The following is an 18,866-nucleotide window of genomic DNA, read 5'->3' as shown; positions in this document are numbered from 1 at the left end:
CAAACATATAATCTCATCACGTTTCTTTCTGGCAAAAAAAGAGAAAAAAAATCAAAAGGATGAAAACTGAATTGCGTCTGGTTTTTTTTCCACAACAGAAACATTTTGTGCAAACTACAGTCCTACACAACTAACTTGTGTAACTTTTCAGATGACGAACATGCAACACATTGGTGGTATTCATCTAACTTTACCTTTCAGGAATGTTTGTATGCTTGTATCTGTTTGAACATAATATTAAAGGATTACTTACAAACAAAATGAAGTATTAGGGGTTTGACATATCACAGCAAAGATTTTTCTCCTTTAAGTCTGCTCATAATAATGCAGACTTACAGTGGCATCTAGTGGCAGTCTCCTCACAGTCTTATTTATTTGCTTTTGAAAAAAAAATTAATCTGATTTTCTGGTATGACAGGAAATTGACTGCATTTTGCTTCAGTGACTTTCAGTCTTATCTCTGCACAATACATTTAACAAAATAGAACAGTTGCTATAGCAGAACTCGTTTTCTGTCTGTCTTTCAAATTGCTTTATTGTCTGATCAGGCATCTTTTGCTGCTTAAAGGTTTTTTGTTGTTGTTGATTGTTTGTCATCTACCAGCCTGTTTGCTAGAGGGCACGTCTTTCTGGGTTGATGATGAAAATACAAGACTGAACTGCTGATCAGAAAATAGTGTTGTCACTCAAAATGAGCTCCATTAAACAGATTAAAACTTTACTCTAATTGTGCTGTCAAGAATACATAACCATGTGTAGCTAGACAGCCAGCCAACAAATAATAGAACGGAAACTTGCTTTTCTTAACTGAAGATCTTGTATAAATGGATTTTTGTAAATACAACAAAAGGCAAAAATACATCAATAGCTAATATCCTCATAATGCCACACTCAAAACGTTTTTGAAACTGAAATATAACAGTAATGGAAAAATGCATTACTAGTCAATACACTCATCTTAATGCTACACTTAAAACGTTTTTATAACTGAAATACAACAGAAAGAAAAATACACTTCTAAATGATACTTATCTTAATGCTACACTCAAAAAGTATGTACACTGCTCTACATTGTATCAACAACAACGCCTAAGTGTCTTCCAAGTACATAAATACTTACAAAGATGAAAGTTTTCCAACGCGTATAAAGTACATTCAGAGTATTCATAAGTTGCTTATTTTCTCCCAAATACCTAAATTCGTGTTGACAAGGTTACCGAAGAAATATGCGTCAAAGACAGTTTGCTGCTAAGAGCGCTCACTCGGTCATGTTTCTGCAAATGCAATACAGTACTGTAGTTTTGATAGACAAAGATAGTTTGTAAAACAAATGTCACACTATTATGCAATTTCAAATCCTTTCCTTTTTTACTGTAAGCATGAATTTACAAATTGAATTTACACCATGAAAGTGTGTAATGTAACTTATTCCCACTATAAACTAATTTACAAAATCTGACCGAAATGGCATCACAGTCTCTCAGATTGTTTTGTCTGATCCGGCTTTTTTTTTCTGCTTAAATGTTAAACATTTGTTCCAGGAGACATTTCTCTGAGCTGTTGAGAATACAAGTTGAACAGAAAATAGTGTCACTCAATATGAACTCCATAAAACAAATGCAAACATTATTAGTTGTACTTTTGATATTAAATGTGAAAACATTGTTTAGAATCAGATAGGATCCGTATTGCTAATCAAAATGCAGCCTCGTCTAATTTCAGTCTTTGCTTTTCCCCCCATTCTTGCTGCAGTTCAAATGTTTTCAAAGTATTTTTCATTGATCCGGACAAAATAAAAAGCATCAAGTCAGAACGACGCACCTTATATGAAAAAACATAAAGTCTTTACCACACTTACATTGAAGTATTTTAATTAGATTTTCCTGCAGTACAATATGCAACATATTCATATCAATAAATATACAGTAGCTCATTTTATTAATGAAGGAAGTCAGGAGGAGTCAACTGATTTCTTTTCACAGCATCCTGTTGTGCAATCCTCTGCCCGTCCAGTCCACTTAAGTCGATTCCTTGCAAAGATGGCGTATGACTTATCCATAAACGGCCTCACCGGTGACCACATCATAAAGCGGCCCAACCAGCCGAGCCCAACGGCGCCATACATCACTGCAAATGCTGGAACGCCGCGATGCACCTGACAATGCAAAAAGTAAAGACGTAAGTGCATTTTAGCATTCAGATTCTTTAAGTCTGAGTTAAGTTGTGTTAAGAGTTAACCTCGTCTTTCTCATCGATTACAGTCATCTCCTCCATGGCCATCTCATAGGTGACATCATTGTATTTTGCCCCGTCGTAGCCTGGGTTAGAGATGTCAATAAAATGAACTTTCCCCGGTTGGTTTCTTTGCAGGAACTGGAGGAAGCGGATCTCTGTCATGCAGATGGGACACAACCCATCATACAACACCTGGAGTAGAATAGAGATTAAAACACTTTAATCTGTTGGATTTTACTCATTCACAACAACAAAAAAACAAAACATAAGCATTAACAAATGAAAAGCAGACTGCATTAACTAGAACATGTTCAGTATTTACCTAAAAATGTGTGGTGAATAAGACTTATTACTAACCAAAATATGAATATTATATCTTCAAACGATGTGTTATAATCAGCCAAATTTGGCAAGTATAAGGATGTTGACAAGTTTCAGAGAAAATCCAAAACCTTCAGCTCTAGTTGGTTGTGCCTGGTAGGTAGTGGTCAGTAGCAATAGAAATGTGTAAGATGATGACTGTCTTTGATGCACATGGAGAGTGAATGCTGGTCTCTGTGGTCCAACCCAAAAAATTTACATTGGTTCTGATAAAAAGTTGTCAGAATTAAGAAACATGATTCTTGTTTACGAGTGGTATTATTTTCTAATGTCAATAATGCTGCTTATTATGTATAAATTAACCGTATTGATCAGAGGAGCAATGATGGCCTATTTCTGGATATATAAGAGAAAAAAGTGGATTTTTTTGGAGGGCAGGGAAACAGAAATTTATCAAAATACACAGTGCATCACAGTGTGGGACTGCAAAAAACAATAATTTCATTATTATGCCTAGGCTTATTTTTCATGAGTGAACATTGTCTTCATAACATGATAATAATGAGCTTTTGTTTATAACATGATGAAAAAAAATGCATCTGCTGTGATAAATTTTTTTAAACATAATTATGGAGCAGATTTTGGGAAAAAAAGCATCACTATGGGGGCATGTTCAGCAACAGTATGGAGTGTAATTTTTCAAATTTCTCAAAGTAAGCATAACTAAAAAATGTCTTAAGAGCAGCCTGATTGATTTTAAAATAATCCTTTGGCATAGACTTCATTTTGTAAGTGATTAAACTTTGAAACAATTTTATTAGAATGAAAAGTTTTTAATATTTTTTTATGTGAAATCAACAACTGAGCTTCACAATTTACGTTTCCCAGAGATGTCAATGCTCGCTGTCAGAAAAATGAAAGAACAGGCATGTCTCACCCTGACACCTGCAGATTCGGAGTTGAGGTTCCTCCGCTGGTGTCTACAGAACCCAGGCGTCACCAGTTTCACTGTCGGATTTATACAACTGGGGAACCTGACTGAAGCCGCCGTGGCCAAACCCACTCTAACTTTACAAAACATAACTAACAAAACCACTCGAATAAGACACTGTTGAAGCGATCGATTTAATAATGCAGCCGAATGAGGCTGAAGCTATTGGAAAGTTCCTTAACTTTGGCGAAGTAAACATCTGCGAATGGAAGAAAAAAATAAAAATACAGTGTTTATGTTTCACTTATCAAGAACGAACACATAACAGCGGAGCTTCTCTTCTTCTTGAGTTAGGTCAAACAATAGTGCCACCTTCTGGAGTGTCTTTGTATTGAATCTAATAAACTTGGAACCTCAGTAATGCGCTCTATTTGTAAATCGTTCTAATTTTGTAAAACAAAAGAAAAGAAAAAAAACTTTTGTAATTTCACATAGCCACTACCTTACTACTTACTATATATATATATATATATATATATATATATATATATATATATATATATATATATATATATATATATATATATATATATATATATATATATATATATATATATATATACAGTACAGACCAAAAGTTTGGACACACCTTCTCATTGAATTCAATGATATATATATATATATATATATATATATATATATATATATATATATATATATATATATATATATATATATATATATATATATATATATATATATATATATCCCTACATGGGATGTACCACCAGCAAATAACCCAAGTGGCTGATATCAGTAAATCCTACCAATGGCTGGAAAAAGCTGGACTCAAGGACAGCACAGAGGCCCTCATCCTGGCCGCCCAGGAACAGGCCCTAAACACCAGAGCAATAGAGGCCCAGATATACCACACCAGACAAGACCCAAGGTGTAGGTTGTGCAAGGAGGCCCCTGAGACAGTCCAGCACATAACAGCAGGGTGCAAGATACTGGCAGGGAAAGCGTACATGGAACGACATAACCAAGTTACAGGCATAGTGTACAGAAACATCTGTGCAGAATATGGACTGGAAACCCCGAGATCAAAGTGGGAAACACCCCCAAAGGTGGCGGAGAACGCCAGAGCTAAGATCCTGTGGGACTTCCAGATCCAGACAGACAAAATGGTAATGGCGAACCAACCAGACATTGTCGTAGTGGATAAACAACAGAGGAAAGCCGTTGTGATAGATGTAGCAATACCAAGCGACTACAACATCAGGAAAAAGGAGCACGAGAAACTAGAGAAATACCAGGGCCTCAGGGAGGAACTGGAGAGGGCCTGGAAGGTGAAGACCACAGTATATACAGTATATATACATACATACATATATATATATATATATATATATATATATATATATATATATATATATATATATATATATATATATATATATATATATATATATATATATATATATATATATATTTATTTATTTATTTATTTATTTATTTATTTATTTTTCAAATTAAAACTCACATCCTTAAGGCCAAGCATGGTTTCTATGAACAACTTCTACTTCGGAATCTATGACTGTATGATTTCTGGGAATTTAAGTAAGACATTTATTTTAGAAACGGAACCTTAGGTCAAGGTCAAATACTGAAGAAGTTTTAAAAATTTCTGCAACAAATAGAGGGGGTCATCATGTCTCCACAGGAACCTTTTGGTGACAGCATGTTTTGGAGTTGTGCCAGAAAAACACATTTATGCCAAAAGACCTGTGCTTCTTTTTCTCTGTCAAAGGCCCTGGAAATCTTCAGACAGTCTTGTGGAAGATGGGGGGATTGAGCAAAGAGGAAAGATCAAAGATCCCTTTCTGTGTGGACTAACCTTGTAATATAGGAAAAGACAAAATGCTGCCCTTCATGCAAGAGGAAGTGTACAAAGTTTTGGTACCTGGGTTAATAAAACATTTGTCATATGTGGCTTTACTGAGATAGTTTCCCTGCTGAAAGAATGCCTTTTTCTATAATGTTTATCCATAATTATTAAAAATGTTTAGATTTTGCAACTGTACACATGTTCTTAATTTGCATGGTTTCTAAAATCTTAAAACTCATAATTATTTTGTTTCAGTGCCATGTTATACTTGGATGTCTAAATCAAATATAATTTCATTATTTTATGGCTTCTATGTGCTAATAAATTATGTGTTAAAACATCTGTTAACCATCATTTGCAAACCAACACCACAAAACACAAAGATGTATCAGGCATAAACTGATGTGATAAAAAAACACATGCTGTAACATTTAAAGGAAATGTTGCATTGCATGATGAAACTCTTATAACTCTCCACTTGATCTTTAGTTACTTGCTGAGGTTTTTTTTTTTTTTTTTGAGCTCCACGCCTCAGGAAGGGGCTACTGCTTTTGTTGTGAACAGCCACTTGCATTTTTTGTGGAAGCACATGTGATGAGATCAAAGGACCTGCAGCAGGGTGCTGAGGGAGGAATCTATAGTTTCACAGACTGCTCAGAATAGTTTTAAGGACCTCACATAGGTGAGGAAAACAATATGTTTATTAAGGAGTATAAAACTGGGCCAGAATGTATTTAGAAAATTGCAGTTGCTTGTTCTCTGTGCACATCTTATTATCTGTTTCCACTTTCCAGTCTGAGGATTGAACATGCCACCTGCAGCAGCAACCAATCTAGGCTACACGCCACCAGATGGAGGCTGGGGATGGACTGTCGTCTTTGCCGCTTTCATCTCCATAGGATTCTCTTATGCCTTTCCCAAGTCCCTCACCATCTATTTCAAGGAAATTCAGGAATATGTTTCAGTTTCCTACAGTGAGATTGCCTGGGTGTCCTCAGTCATCCTGGCATCTATGTATGCAGGAGGTCAGCAGCAGCCAGAGGCTACTTTTACAAAAATTCAACAATCACTTATAAAATTTGCTCTACTAGTATGCTTGAACAGCTACATGTTAGCAAAGCTTTTTATTTATTATTTGTCGTTGAAAGGTTAACTGAATGAAGAGAAATTTTCTTCTGTCAGCAGACCTGTGGTCATGGTCGATGGACTCATGGTGTGCGTTGGCATGGTGATCGGTTCTTTAGGAACCAGCATAATTCATCTGTACCTCTGTGTCGGAGTAATTGGAGGGGAATACTATTTTTATTTTATTTTCTTGAGTAATACTTTTTTGGGGCTTAATGTTTACGTATTTTGTTACTTTTTGCATAACAAATGTCATCTTATTGTACGGTTAAGTTTTAGTATTGAAAGGTTTGCTTAAAGTTGCTCAGTAAGACCTGGCTTTGTTTCAGTCACTTGACCTTGTTTTCTTTCTCTGTGAGGTCGCTGGCACTTGTTCAATGGAATATATTAATGCTTGCCAAAATTGCTGCAAAATAGGTCTGTCCTCAAAGTCTTGGCAAAAGTATTTGCATTGCAATTTGATGTGACAGACCCAAACACAAAGTAGAACATACTGTATTCGTGAAGTGGAAGGAAAAGGATACATTGCTTTATAAATTCTTCACAGGAATATCTGAAAAATGTGAAATGCATATGTATTCAGCTCCTTTGAGTCAATGCTTAACTACCTGCAAGTGCAGCAATTACAGATCACATCTAGCAATAGCATCCTTTGTGTGTTTTTTCTTTCCCTCAAGCTCAGTTAGATTGGATGAAGATCACTGGTACTCATCAATATTCATTTCTTGCCTCTGATTCTCAACCTCACTATCTGGACTTTGACTGCTTCATTTTACTCTGTTGAAAGCATCTTGATATTATTTTGGGTTTATTTAGGTTTGTCCTGTCAACTCTTTTTGCCATCCCTAACAGGTTTCCAACCAGCATTGCCAATATGCAGCTACCTTTAACACTTATCTCATTTATCTTATTCATAATACCCATGGGTGAAGGAGGATCCTTCATGGGTTATTAGCTTCCCATGGGTCACGTCAGAGTTTGTTGATGCCCAAATAGGAAATTTAAACCATTCTTTTGTTGTTGGGCTGCTTATTTATAGTTGTTGCTCTGCCAGAAAGGTAGCTTTGAATCTCTGTCCAGCCATATCTTCAAACATGGAGACTAACAGTTTAAAGACTCATAGAGGGATTTGATCATAAAAACAGCCCATTTCCAGCAACAAATCATAACTATTGACCAAACAGAAGAGATTTTTGGAGTTTTGCTAGACGTCAGTGGTTGTGATAAAGGATCCCACACATTGGTCTACATAGATGACAGTTTTCTATCAACAGATTCTCCCACATGAGTTGTGGATCTCTGCTCCTCCAGAGTTACCCATTTCTCACTGCTTCTCCGAGTAATTCTCTGTCTGGTCTGTCACTTCAGACAGACAAACCTCCATGTATTGCTAGATTTACATTTTTGCCATACATACATTTTGAAATGCTGGATGGCGCTCTGTCGGATGCTTCAACCTAAACATATTGTTTTATATCCTAATCTCCCTTTGAACCTCTCCACAACATTATCCCTGACCTGCCTGCCGTGTTCATTTGTAATCATTTGATAAACAACGTTGTCATAGAACAGCTAGATTTGTATGGTGATTAAATTGAACACACAGAATCCAAAGTGACTTCTGAAATTATTTATGTGCACTAGATTTTATTTAGAGAATTTAAATGGAAAAGGACATAATACAATTGTACAATCTTTATGATAGTTATTGATAAGAAAGATCTAAAACCCTGTATTCTTACTATTCTACTTCCCAATATGATGAGCATTTTTTTTTTCTTTCAAAAGGTTTTGGTCTTGTCTTCAACCTGCAGTCAGCTCTGACAATCATCGGCACTTACTTTCAGGTCAAAAAGCCACTCGCAAATGGACTCGCTATGGCGGAAGGTCCAGTTGTTCTTTCCACTCTGGCCCCTCTCAATCAGTTCCTTTTATATTCCTTTGGTTGGAGAGGGAGTTTTCTCGTCCTGGGGTCCATTGTTCTGAACTACTGTGTGGCTGGTGCTTTGATGAGACCAGTTAATAAATAAGGCCGATCCCAGTCCAATAATGACTCATCAGTGAGCAGGAGGAAAACCTCTGAAGAAGCTGCTGCTGTGGATATTGGCTCATTTTCTGCTAACCCTCCAGTCAAAGACAGTAAAAACAAGAAAAAAAGTCAGAGCTTTGTTTCCAGATATATAGACATCTCCCTTTTCACACACAGAGGCTTTCTCATTTATCTTATTGGTAATGTTTTCATGTTTTTTGACTCTTTTGCTCCTGTTGTGTTTCTGGCTCCATACGCTAAGTATCAAGGGACAGATGAATATTCAGCACCTTGTTACTTCCTATTTTTGCTTTGGTGGACATGTTTAGCAGACCAGTTACTGGGTTCTTAGCCAACAGCAGGTGGATTAGACGAAGAATACAATCTTTTTTCAGTTTTGCTGTTTCATACAATGACGTTTGCCACCTACTTTGTCCACTGGCATCTGGATATGGGGGTCTGGTTGTTTATGTGGTCTTTGTTGGGTTGGCAATTGAAATGCTCTCTGCACTACTTTTTGAAGTTCTGATGGACCTTGTTGGAGCTCATCGCTTCCCCAGTGCAGTTGGACTTGTCACTATCATCAAGTGTGGACCAGTGCTTTATGGACCCCACATTTCAGGTTTGTGAGCAATGTTCATGAAGTATAATTTTTCAGAAACATAAGTTGACTCGTCGACTCTGCATTCTGTCTTTTAGGGGCTCTGGTTGATGTTTTCAAGGACTACAAATACATGTAATATGCATGTGATGTGCTCATGCTGGTGCCCAGTGTCTTTCTCTTCATCATGCATTATTACAACTACAAGAAGCTGGATGAGGATTGCAGGCAGAACAGAAGTGGAAATAAGGGCTTCTGAAGAGGCAGTGAAACTTAAAATTAACCAGAATGAGAAAACAAGCAATGAAACCCAAGATTAAGCTTTTTGATTCACAGTTTTAGATCAGAAACATGGTATTCCAGTTGTATTACTTTTTTAAATAAAGCTATTTGTCTGGAAATTTTGAGCAAATGTGTTAGATTCTTTTAATATTTTGAATGGCTAACTTTATATTCCCACATTTTGGTGTCCTGGGTGTAATTTTATACAGTTACTTTCAAAAATATTCTTATACATTGAAAATGTTCAGTTATAATAAGACAAAATGTGAAAAAGTTTAGTTATTTATATATTCTATAGTAATTTTAGGTGACAGACCTACAAAAATAGAGCAAATAAGCTTTCTTTTGAAAAGAAAATGATACACAATTTACATTTAGACTCATATGTTGGATGGGGAATGTCACAGAACATCATGTTTTAAGTATTCCCCAAACTGAATTTAACTTGTTTGATTAAATCTGTTTCCTTCCTGATCAGACACCTTTATTTCTTTGTGAGATATTTAAAGTTTGGGGTTATTTTGGCACAGAACAGTTGTTTGAATGCTAATTGGCAATTGAGACTTCAAAAAGTAACTGTTATTTATTTATTGTTGTTATGTAAAATGGAGCTAATAACAAATGCATGCAGCAGTTTTCCTATATTTATTTCTAAAAAACAAAAATAAATAAATAAAATGAAAACCATGTATCATTTTTGCTTTACTTTACAGTTATGCATTACCCTGTCTTGGTCTATAACATAAAGCTTTAATAAAGAATATATAAATATATAGCCTAAAAGAGTTAGTAAACATTTAAGGTGCATATATTTTTGCAATGTTCTGTACCTGTACTGTTAAAGACACCGTAAAAGTTAATTATCTTCGGGCGGCATAAAGCAATCAGTTCACCTTTTATCCACTAGATGGCAATGAATCCTATCATGTGAAAGTGAAAGCCAGAACATACAGTATAATATCTCTTCAACTAAGATGCAGTTATTAGGTCTTTACAGCATTGAGTTCTTTAATACAGGTGATGACCCTCTCTATTAAAAATGATGAATGTAATTATCTGATTGTTTCTTGTACAAAATTCTTCATCTTACCTCTGCACTTACTCTATCCTTAAATTTTAATTCCCCTAAAGGAGGAAAAAAACAACAACTGTTTTTTGTTCATGTTCTAGTTTGCAGTAAAATTAATTTTTAGTGTCATGGGGATCGGTAAAAGCTGTTCTACTTTTGCTTTAGTAATAAAAATTCCCTTTTATGTTAACGAAATATTTCAGGATGATCTTTTGAATAAGAGCAGAGAACTCTATGTGCATTTAAATAATAAGCATTCATTTACGTGTGGCTGAACCATTGAAACGCTTTCCTTAACCTTACTGACACAAAAAAGCATTGTGTGTTTTACAGATTGACTTGAACTGTAGGACTTACCGGCACATATTCTGATATTTTAAAATAGGTTTCAATATTTTGTGTATCTTTAATGGGCAACTATTATGTGAAGTTGAAATTCTGACTCATGCTTCACCAAAGTGAAAATACCTGAAAGGAAATACAATCTGTGATCTCGAGCCAGGTCAGATCTTCTCCTCATAGGTCAATTTTTCTAAGCCCACACACTATATGATTGCAGTACTCCTCCTCTACTACACACAATACAATATTTCAGAGGCAAGCAATCTGAAAGCAAAACATTGTCATTATTACAGATATATGCTTAAATGTCCCATCTGTATTATGTCCCTGGAAGGTTTGTATTGACTTACTTTATAGAGGGATGAAGCTCTATTATAAAAGTGAATCGATAGCTATATTCACAGCATTGGATGCCACTGTAAATCCCTGTCTCATGGACGGCTGGTGTTCTCTTTGGAATATGGCTTAATTTCAATCAGTTAAACATCATTGGTTCAGAATTGACCAGGGTGGCATCAGTTCCACTGTGTGGCTTTTCAAACAGTTAATGTCACTTACATATGTAGCACAAAGGCAGAATCATAACGCAAGGCCAACACACTCCATTTCAAGAAGCTTATTCAAATATTCAATAAAATTAACTCTTATTACAGATAAATTTGAAGACAAGATTAAAACATGATCTTGTCAACCAAACGCACTTCTTTTTCATACATGGAAAAATGAATCACATCAACGTATGAATGTATTTTTTACTGTAAAAGTGGCCCATTAAAAGGTGAATAATATAATCTTTACTCAAAGCTAAGCAGCCATAAAATAAAATATTGTAAATAGATCCCATTTGCAACCTTGGGCCTAACATTCATGCATCAAACTCCCTGAGTTTTCTAAGTAAATATATAAGTATGAGACTTGATGTGCACTTCAATGTGTCTTTGAGAAATGTCTGCTTATTAAAACATGAGAATGTCAAACCAAATTGGGTACTTATTACAACAGTATGTTAACCCTCACTGTGCATGTTGAACTCAAAACCGAAGGGAGTTTTATACTATTAAAAGCTGGAAAGCTGAAAAGGTCAAAGCTGGCCAAACCATGTTTTTTGGACCACTGACAGAGTAAGAGGACATTTGAGTTAATTAGTTTTCACTGTTTCAGACATCAACTATAATCTAACAGTTTACAGTCTAATGAATGGACACAAAGAGAGAGAGAGAGTGAGGATCTCCAATTAGCGATAGCTCCCAAACGCTCTGTCTCAACTCCTCACTGAACAGCTTGAACATAATCACCGTGATGAACTGTGACTGATGTCAGTAAATCTGCCCTTAATTGGGAGCAGAAAGATTGAATCCAGGGACCTCGTTGACTAATCCTGATGATGCTGAGACATCTGGCTGAAACCCCACTGCTGGTTAAAGCAGTCAAACCCGGGTTCTGTTCCAACCATAAAGCGGGGATGTTTGGAAGTGAAGTAGTGCCACTTTCTGGTTAACTCATCGTGTTCCCCAATAATCTCTGCTAATCTTCTTTATCCATGACTGCAGAACTAAGCTGTCTACACAATGTTTGCTCTCAGAGGAAGGGTAATGAATACCAGAGACTTTCAGAAGCTCCATGAAAAGAAACACTGATAGTTGGGGCAGCTAACACAGTCGCACCGGGAATGTTGACATGTTCTAACAGGCAGAGGGGCCCGTAAGGACTCAATCAGACAACAGGCACTATCCCCTCCTCGAGCCTGTCCTCCCTGATAGAACACAAGATTTACTGGGGTTGTTTGGTGAAAACAAAGCACTTGGCTCTCAACATCACTGTCTTGTCAAAGAGCTACTATGACTTACAGATCACTGATAATCACAGAGAGCCCCAGCCAGTCAGTCTCTCTATCATATTTTTATTCCAGACATATAAGAAATAACACAGTAACAAGATAAAACAAACAAGAAAAAAAAAAAACAAAAGAAAAAAGAAAACAACAGCATTTAGTGGAATTTCAAGTATAATGGATTTTTGCATAACTATTTGAAATCTCTGGAAATCAGCCTCCATTAAATAAAAATACTTTGCCCAATCAACAGTTCTTGAATTTGTGCAGGCTAATGATTTAATATTTTTAGATTTCTTCATCTATGTAAATATTATAAAGTTTTATTTGATTATAAATACATTAAATTATCTCCAACTGATTAAAATTTTAAATATGGTTTAAAAGAATTGGCCAGTTTTCTATGTAAAAGTAATCGATAATCTTTATTGTTTGTTGTAGCATTAATATAAATACAATATAATGATACTGTCTTTTCTTTGTATTTTAGTTTGGTTTGTTCACAAATACATCTCAGTTAGTAATGCTTGCTTTTAAGCTCAACATGACCTCTCTCTGAAAGTCCACCAGGTCTGTATCTGAATCCTAGTGGTAATAAACTGAAATGAATTAAATAAAACATGTATTTTGAATATGTAGTGCTAAGAACTAGTGAACAAGAAAAAAACGTAAACCTTCTGACCCCCACACTCCTTACAAATGTGAAATATTGTCAGCTGTTCAGGTAAAAGGTTTAGTTTGCAGTTATGTGCAACACACCTGACAGAAACTAACTCTTTTCCATATGCCATCAGGGTTGTGTGTTTCACAACATTATTTGCTACAGGGGACATAAAAAAGCAAAGCAAATATGGACTCAGTTTAAAAATAATAAACACGGAGGGTTAAAAATAGATATGAAAATGTACCCCGTTTCCTCGAGAGAAAAAGAGAGAGAGAGAGAGAGAGAGAGAGAGAGAAAGAGTCAGACCGTGTGATTTCAAAGGCACTTTTTTCTTTAGGTCAGGGCCTGAAACAAGAATCAGCTGTGAACTGAAGCGCATAAAGATCCACAATGACGTGAGCAAGCAGCAAATATAAACAGACAGCGGTCACTATACAGGGAAGATCTCTAAATGTTTTTGTAACTTCAAGTGCAGAAGAAGCAATTTAAGAATTTCACAGACTCAATTCCTATTTTATCTCTGGCACAAATGGTTTGAGCTTAGTAATAGTTCTCATCTTAGAAAGAAAGAGAAAAAGTCCAGATATTAAAGTCTGTGCCTGGTCAATAGTGACGGTAAGATTATTACTGGCTGGGGATTTAACGCATGATGAGGTGAAATTGCAGGTTTCTGGACAAGGATTTGATAAAACCATTTTAGTATTAGGCTATAGAAAATGATCAACTCTCCAAATTTAATTACAATATACGTGCATAAATTTTTTTTTCCAGTAAAATTTTCTACTTAAATTGTGTTTAATTAAATATCATCTGCGTTTATGTGATAAGCAAAACATTTTAAATTCATTACGCGCCCAAGGGACAGCATACTCAACTCAAAACAAAACCTGTGGCACACCCTCGACTGAGGAGCAAATGAAAAGGCAGGGTTACCAACAGAAACAGGATGAATCCTCTTAGTGCGGTAGGAGGAGAATAATTTCAGGGATGACCCAGATATACTCACAGGCTGTCTGAGTCTGTGTGTTTCAGGACACTGCCTAGCTTTAAGTCACCAGAATGCAACACTGATATTTAACTTTCTTCAAAACTAATACAATGTCTGTCACCAGAGCATTATAGGATAAAAGAATCAGTTTAAATTTTAACCTGAACTATAATTCCTGATTAAAAATGCAATTTAAATGCCTAAATCTGCTAAACCCAAGTAGCTAATGCAATATAAACACGCTCCACAAAAATAGAAGAAATGTATAAATTAAGTACTTTTATTGATGGTTCTTTTTAGTATTTGCTTTCTTATCTGTAATTCTGTAACACACTGTGATTTTATCTCTGAATGGTGCTATATGAATAAAGTTTACTTACTTGATTGGGAAAAATAGTACATATAGCCTTCTCCTATAACAGAGAACTTGGAGCATATAGAAAGAGGGGTTTAGGAAGAAAAACAGACCCACAGCATCACAGATCCTCCACCATGCTAAGCAGTGACTTTGTCAGATATTCATCTTTTGTTTTAGGCCAACAAACATGGTAAACCGATCTGTCATGTTTGTTGCCAAAGAGCTTCATCTTCCTGTCAGCGGTCCAAAGAACACACTTTCAGTAAGTCCCTGTAGCGTTAGCAAACTCAACGTTTTTGTATTTAATGATGTTTTCTTTTTTCTAGTGTAGTGAAGGTGGAGCTTGATGGATAAATGTCTCCCTGCAAATGCTTATTAACAATGCATGGGACGTCTCGGTGTATTATCAGTCTCAAGTCTCTCAATACTTTTCTTTCCATCAGAGGAGTAAATTCTCTTTTAAGGGAGCCTAAAGTACATGAATAGAATGAGAGGAAATTGCCATAAAAATATTCTTATTCTCACAATGAAGGCATTCAGACTTCAGTGGTAGACTGACTAATTGTATTGGGTGTAGTCATTAAAAGAACCAATTGTAGAACTATTCAGATTTTCTTTAGTTGATAAAAGTAACCCAATATGGTATTTCTCCTTTTCTGTAAAATTAAAACTCTGATTCCATAAATATTTGAAATTTATAAACATCTGACGTGACTTGAGAGAAAGCTGGCTAAAAGATGTGAACAATTCGCCAGAGATTTGTAAAGTCCTGGTGCCCCCAAAAAACGGATAAATTAATGAGACACCTTGTACTTAGCCTTGGATCTTGTTGTTTCACCTCTCTGTGAACCGGAATGGGTCCCTTGACCTGCAGTTCTAAACGTCTGGGTTCTCAGCTCAGTGGACAGAGAATCTCTGTACAGCATTTATTCGACCCAGCCTCAAGGTTATTTCTCTGTGGAAGCACTGACTCTTTTCATCCTGGCACATACGTTCCTCTCTTTGAAATTCAGATCTGAAAAAATAAAGAAAAATATCTTTTTGAAAGATTAAAGAAGATTATGGTGACCAAATTTTAACCTAGCTGATCCAGGCTCGGTTAACTCGGCTGGGCACCAAGTCTTGTCTTGCCCTGTGCTTACTGCTCAGTCAATCTTTTTATGTCTTTCTCAATATCTCCTTCATCACTCTTCATCAATGACTAAGCTCTCAAAAGCACACTCGGGAAATTGTTTTTTTGTCACAATCTACATTAGTGTTTAAATGTTTGAGGTCAGGATTTTTGCATTTCTTAACTCTACATGAGTAGCATTTGCAAACATCCAGTTGGCATGTAAATAGCGTCTCAGGGTTACTATGAAGACTGGGAGACCCAGAGACGTGACAATTTGCTGCAATTCTTAAAAAGTCAATTTTGGTGACAAGCCAAACCGGAAACAATATATATGAATGCTTGTTCAATCTAGCTGAGAGTGCTTAGCCAAGCACCAAGTTAAACATGTGTCTCTTCACACTTTCAACCCTTTCAAATATAAAATTATTGATTATTCATTGGAAACTCATAGAAAATGGAATGACATTTAAAAAGGTTAAATTTCAATCAAGCTATGCTTAACTGACGCAGGACTTTGTGGACTGGTACCAGTGGAACCGCCTCCTGGTCAACATGAGGAAAACCAAGGAGTGGTATCAGCATCTTTTTTTATTATTGTACCTATATATAAATTTGCTTTGCAGGCACGTAAGAGCCATGAAAAACACAAACACATATAAAATCTCTCTACAACAGGACTCAAAATAGCAAAGAAAAGGAAAGGAAAACATTGGTAAAAATACCAACTGAAACAATCAAACTTAAATGATTGTTGGGAACAATCACATTCCCAATATATCACCCAGTAGTTGTGTTATCTGTGATGTAGTTTAAACATTTTTTTGTTACATCTTTTTAATTTTTAAATATTGCCAAATTGAAGTTTGAATTTACTACATTTTCCCTGTGAGTTAATGAGAATTGCCAACGGATTTGACTTTGACCAATCATACCCGTGTAATAAAGACAATGAAATCTAAATATGTAACAATGGAGGTGATTTAAAATATGATTACATAGACGTATGTATTTATATCTAATGTATGCTACACAAATATACCAATAATTTATTTTAAAACCCATTTATAAAATTTTTACCAGGAAGCCAGGACTCCACAGACATTAAAATAAATTTGCAGCTCAATGTCTTCCTATGGAGCTAAAGAAGAGGGGGTGAAATTTTAACCCACTTTCTACTGCTATTTTGTGTCTAAACCATTCCCTGAGGGAAATATCTGGCTCTTTATCTACTAAACACTTTACTGTGTTCATCAGATAAACTCTGACTGTGTCTGTTTGATGCTTGGTTTTGTGAAGCAGGTCTTGTTTTTTCTTTCACCTCCTTTCTTCAAAACAGCTTCTGCTGTGGCCAAAAAACAGTACATGATGAAACAGTGAGAGTAAACAGAACATAAAAGATGCAGGACGGGCAGCTGAACAAGGTGCTCAAGCTCACCAGTGGAGTTTTGGAAAGCTGCAGGGTGCTGCAGATTTAGCAGATAATTCTCTGTAGGTTTGTCACTACAAGTGAACTCGTTCATGCTCTTACAAAATTGAGATGGTAACATCTCTGTTGAGCTCAGTTTACTAAGATTTTGACATGTTAATTTTTTTTACCCCAAATCTAAATCAAGTCTCAAGTCTGTCCCCTTTGTCACTCAAGTCTCTCATGACTGAACCCGACATCCTTGTATGCATACCACCTAGTCAGCCAAAAACATTCAATTGCTTTGCTATGAATTGAATTAATCATTCTTAAGCCTAATTTAACTCATGAACATTTGACGTATTTATCTTTGTCCTAGTATTCAAATTCAAACATTAAATTGTTTTAATGTGTTTGTGTATTTTGAAATCCAAGAATACATCATATTTACCAAGTAGAATTATAACCATGCATTTATGTTTAAAGAACAAAATAATAACAGGCTAGCACAAGCTGGGGTTGAACTTAGGAATAAAACGAAAAGAAAATATTTTTCTATTGAAGAGTTGATTCATTCATCAAGGATCTGGTTGCAGGAGCAACACATCCAGGGTTTTCCTGCCAGAAGATAGTTTTAGTCCCTCCAGGGAATTCTGGGTCTGTCCCGGGTTCTGCTCCCAGTGCGATTTTCATGAGAAACCTCCAAAGAGAACCATCCTAATAAGATGCTCAACCCACTTTAATGGACTATTTTCAATGCAGAGGAGCAGTCTCTCCTCCAAGTCTCCAGACACCCTGAGTCCAGTTAACCAATGAAAGAAGCTGATGAGGGTCGGACCACACAGCATACCCCCCCCCAAAATGGCTCTAATTTAAGGTAAATAACACGGTAAAATTCTGGCAACCTCAGCTGCTGGTATTTAGACAGACTAGGAAAACAAAAGCTTAAAATTTGAAGTACATTTAAAATGATACTAGGTTATGAGCGAGTGAAAAATATGTATGGATCGAAGCAAAGTTTATTACATTAGGAAGGCTCATTTATAAAACAGAGGCTTATGGTGCATGACAACATCATGCTAACCCAGTTGGGTTTTAAGATTTTTAGCTAGAAGCCCAAGTCCAGTCTAAAATCTTTTTGCAACATAAATGCAAACAGATTCAAAATCACAGACTCTGTGCTTTCATGAAGTGACGCTGGCCATGGAATTTGATCTCAAAGTGTATGCTTGTAATAAATGAAATCATGAAAATGATCAAAACTAACATTGATCTCGACCCAGTGTCTCTTCTCTTTGGTCTACAGAGCAAACACATTAAAAACAATAAGAGTAGGTTTCTATAATATTATAACCTTTTGTGCTTTGAAGAATATTTTACTGCAATGGATTTCTAACAAGTCGTCTACGGTTTTTGGATGGAGGAAGCTTATTTTAGAATACATCTCGCTTGACTTTTTAACATGATTCGTCCACTCTAAGACTGATATATTTAACTGCACATTGGAACCCTTCTAGGACTATTCTGAAGGACACCATCTTGTCTCTGTCAGGATCTGTGTTTTTCTGTGTATTTATTTTGAGTTTTCTGTGTCTTTGAGTCTCCGTGTTGTCCTGTCTTCCCCTTGATCATTCCCAGATGTGTCTCGTTTCCATGATTGCCCTCTGTGTACTTAACCCCACC

At 35.9% G+C, this 18,866-nt stretch overlaps 1 protein-coding gene and 1 pseudogene across 1 annotated transcript; one reads left to right on the top strand and one right to left on the bottom strand.

Moving 5' to 3' along the window:
* Positions 1-1,849: 1,849 nt before the first annotated feature.
* Positions 1,850-3,831, bottom strand: LOC116719424 (uncharacterized protein At5g50100, chloroplastic-like). Its single transcript, XM_032561938.1, has 3 exons — positions 3,494-3,831; positions 2,239-2,427; positions 1,850-2,155 (listed from the first exon to the last, which is right to left on the bottom strand). Exons 1-3 carry the CDS (start codon positions 3,635-3,637, stop codon positions 1,952-1,954), a joined length of 537 nt encoding a protein of 178 aa, XP_032417829.1. The 5' UTR covers positions 3,638-3,831; the 3' UTR covers positions 1,850-1,951.
* Positions 3,832-6,183: 2,352 nt separating this feature from the next.
* Positions 6,184-9,525, top strand: LOC116725433 (monocarboxylate transporter 2-like; annotated as a pseudogene).
* The last annotated feature ends 9,341 nt before the right edge of the window (positions 9,526-18,866 follow it).

The sequence above is a fragment of the Xiphophorus hellerii genome, chromosome 1 (genome assembly GCF_003331165.1).
Source record: "Xiphophorus hellerii strain 12219 chromosome 1, Xiphophorus_hellerii-4.1, whole genome shotgun sequence".
Classification (NCBI taxonomy): Eukaryota; Metazoa; Chordata; class Actinopteri; order Cyprinodontiformes; family Poeciliidae; genus Xiphophorus; species Xiphophorus hellerii.
The sequence above is the reverse complement of the archived record's forward strand: the minus strand, read 5'-3'. Positions and strand labels throughout refer to the sequence as shown.

Coding starts and splice junctions, on each gene's coding strand:
- LOC116719424 (XM_032561938.1), bottom strand. CDS start 3,637: ATGTTTTGTAAAGTTAGAGTGGGTTTGGCCACGGCGGCTTCAGTCAGG. Junction 2,428..3,493: donor CCGAATCTGCAGGTGTCAGG/GTGAGACATGCC, acceptor ATTCTACTCCAG/GTGTTGTATGATGGGTTGTG. Junction 2,156..2,238: donor TAATCGATGAGAAAGACGAG/GTTAACTCTTAA, acceptor TTGCATTGTCAG/GTGCATCGCGGCGTTCCAGC.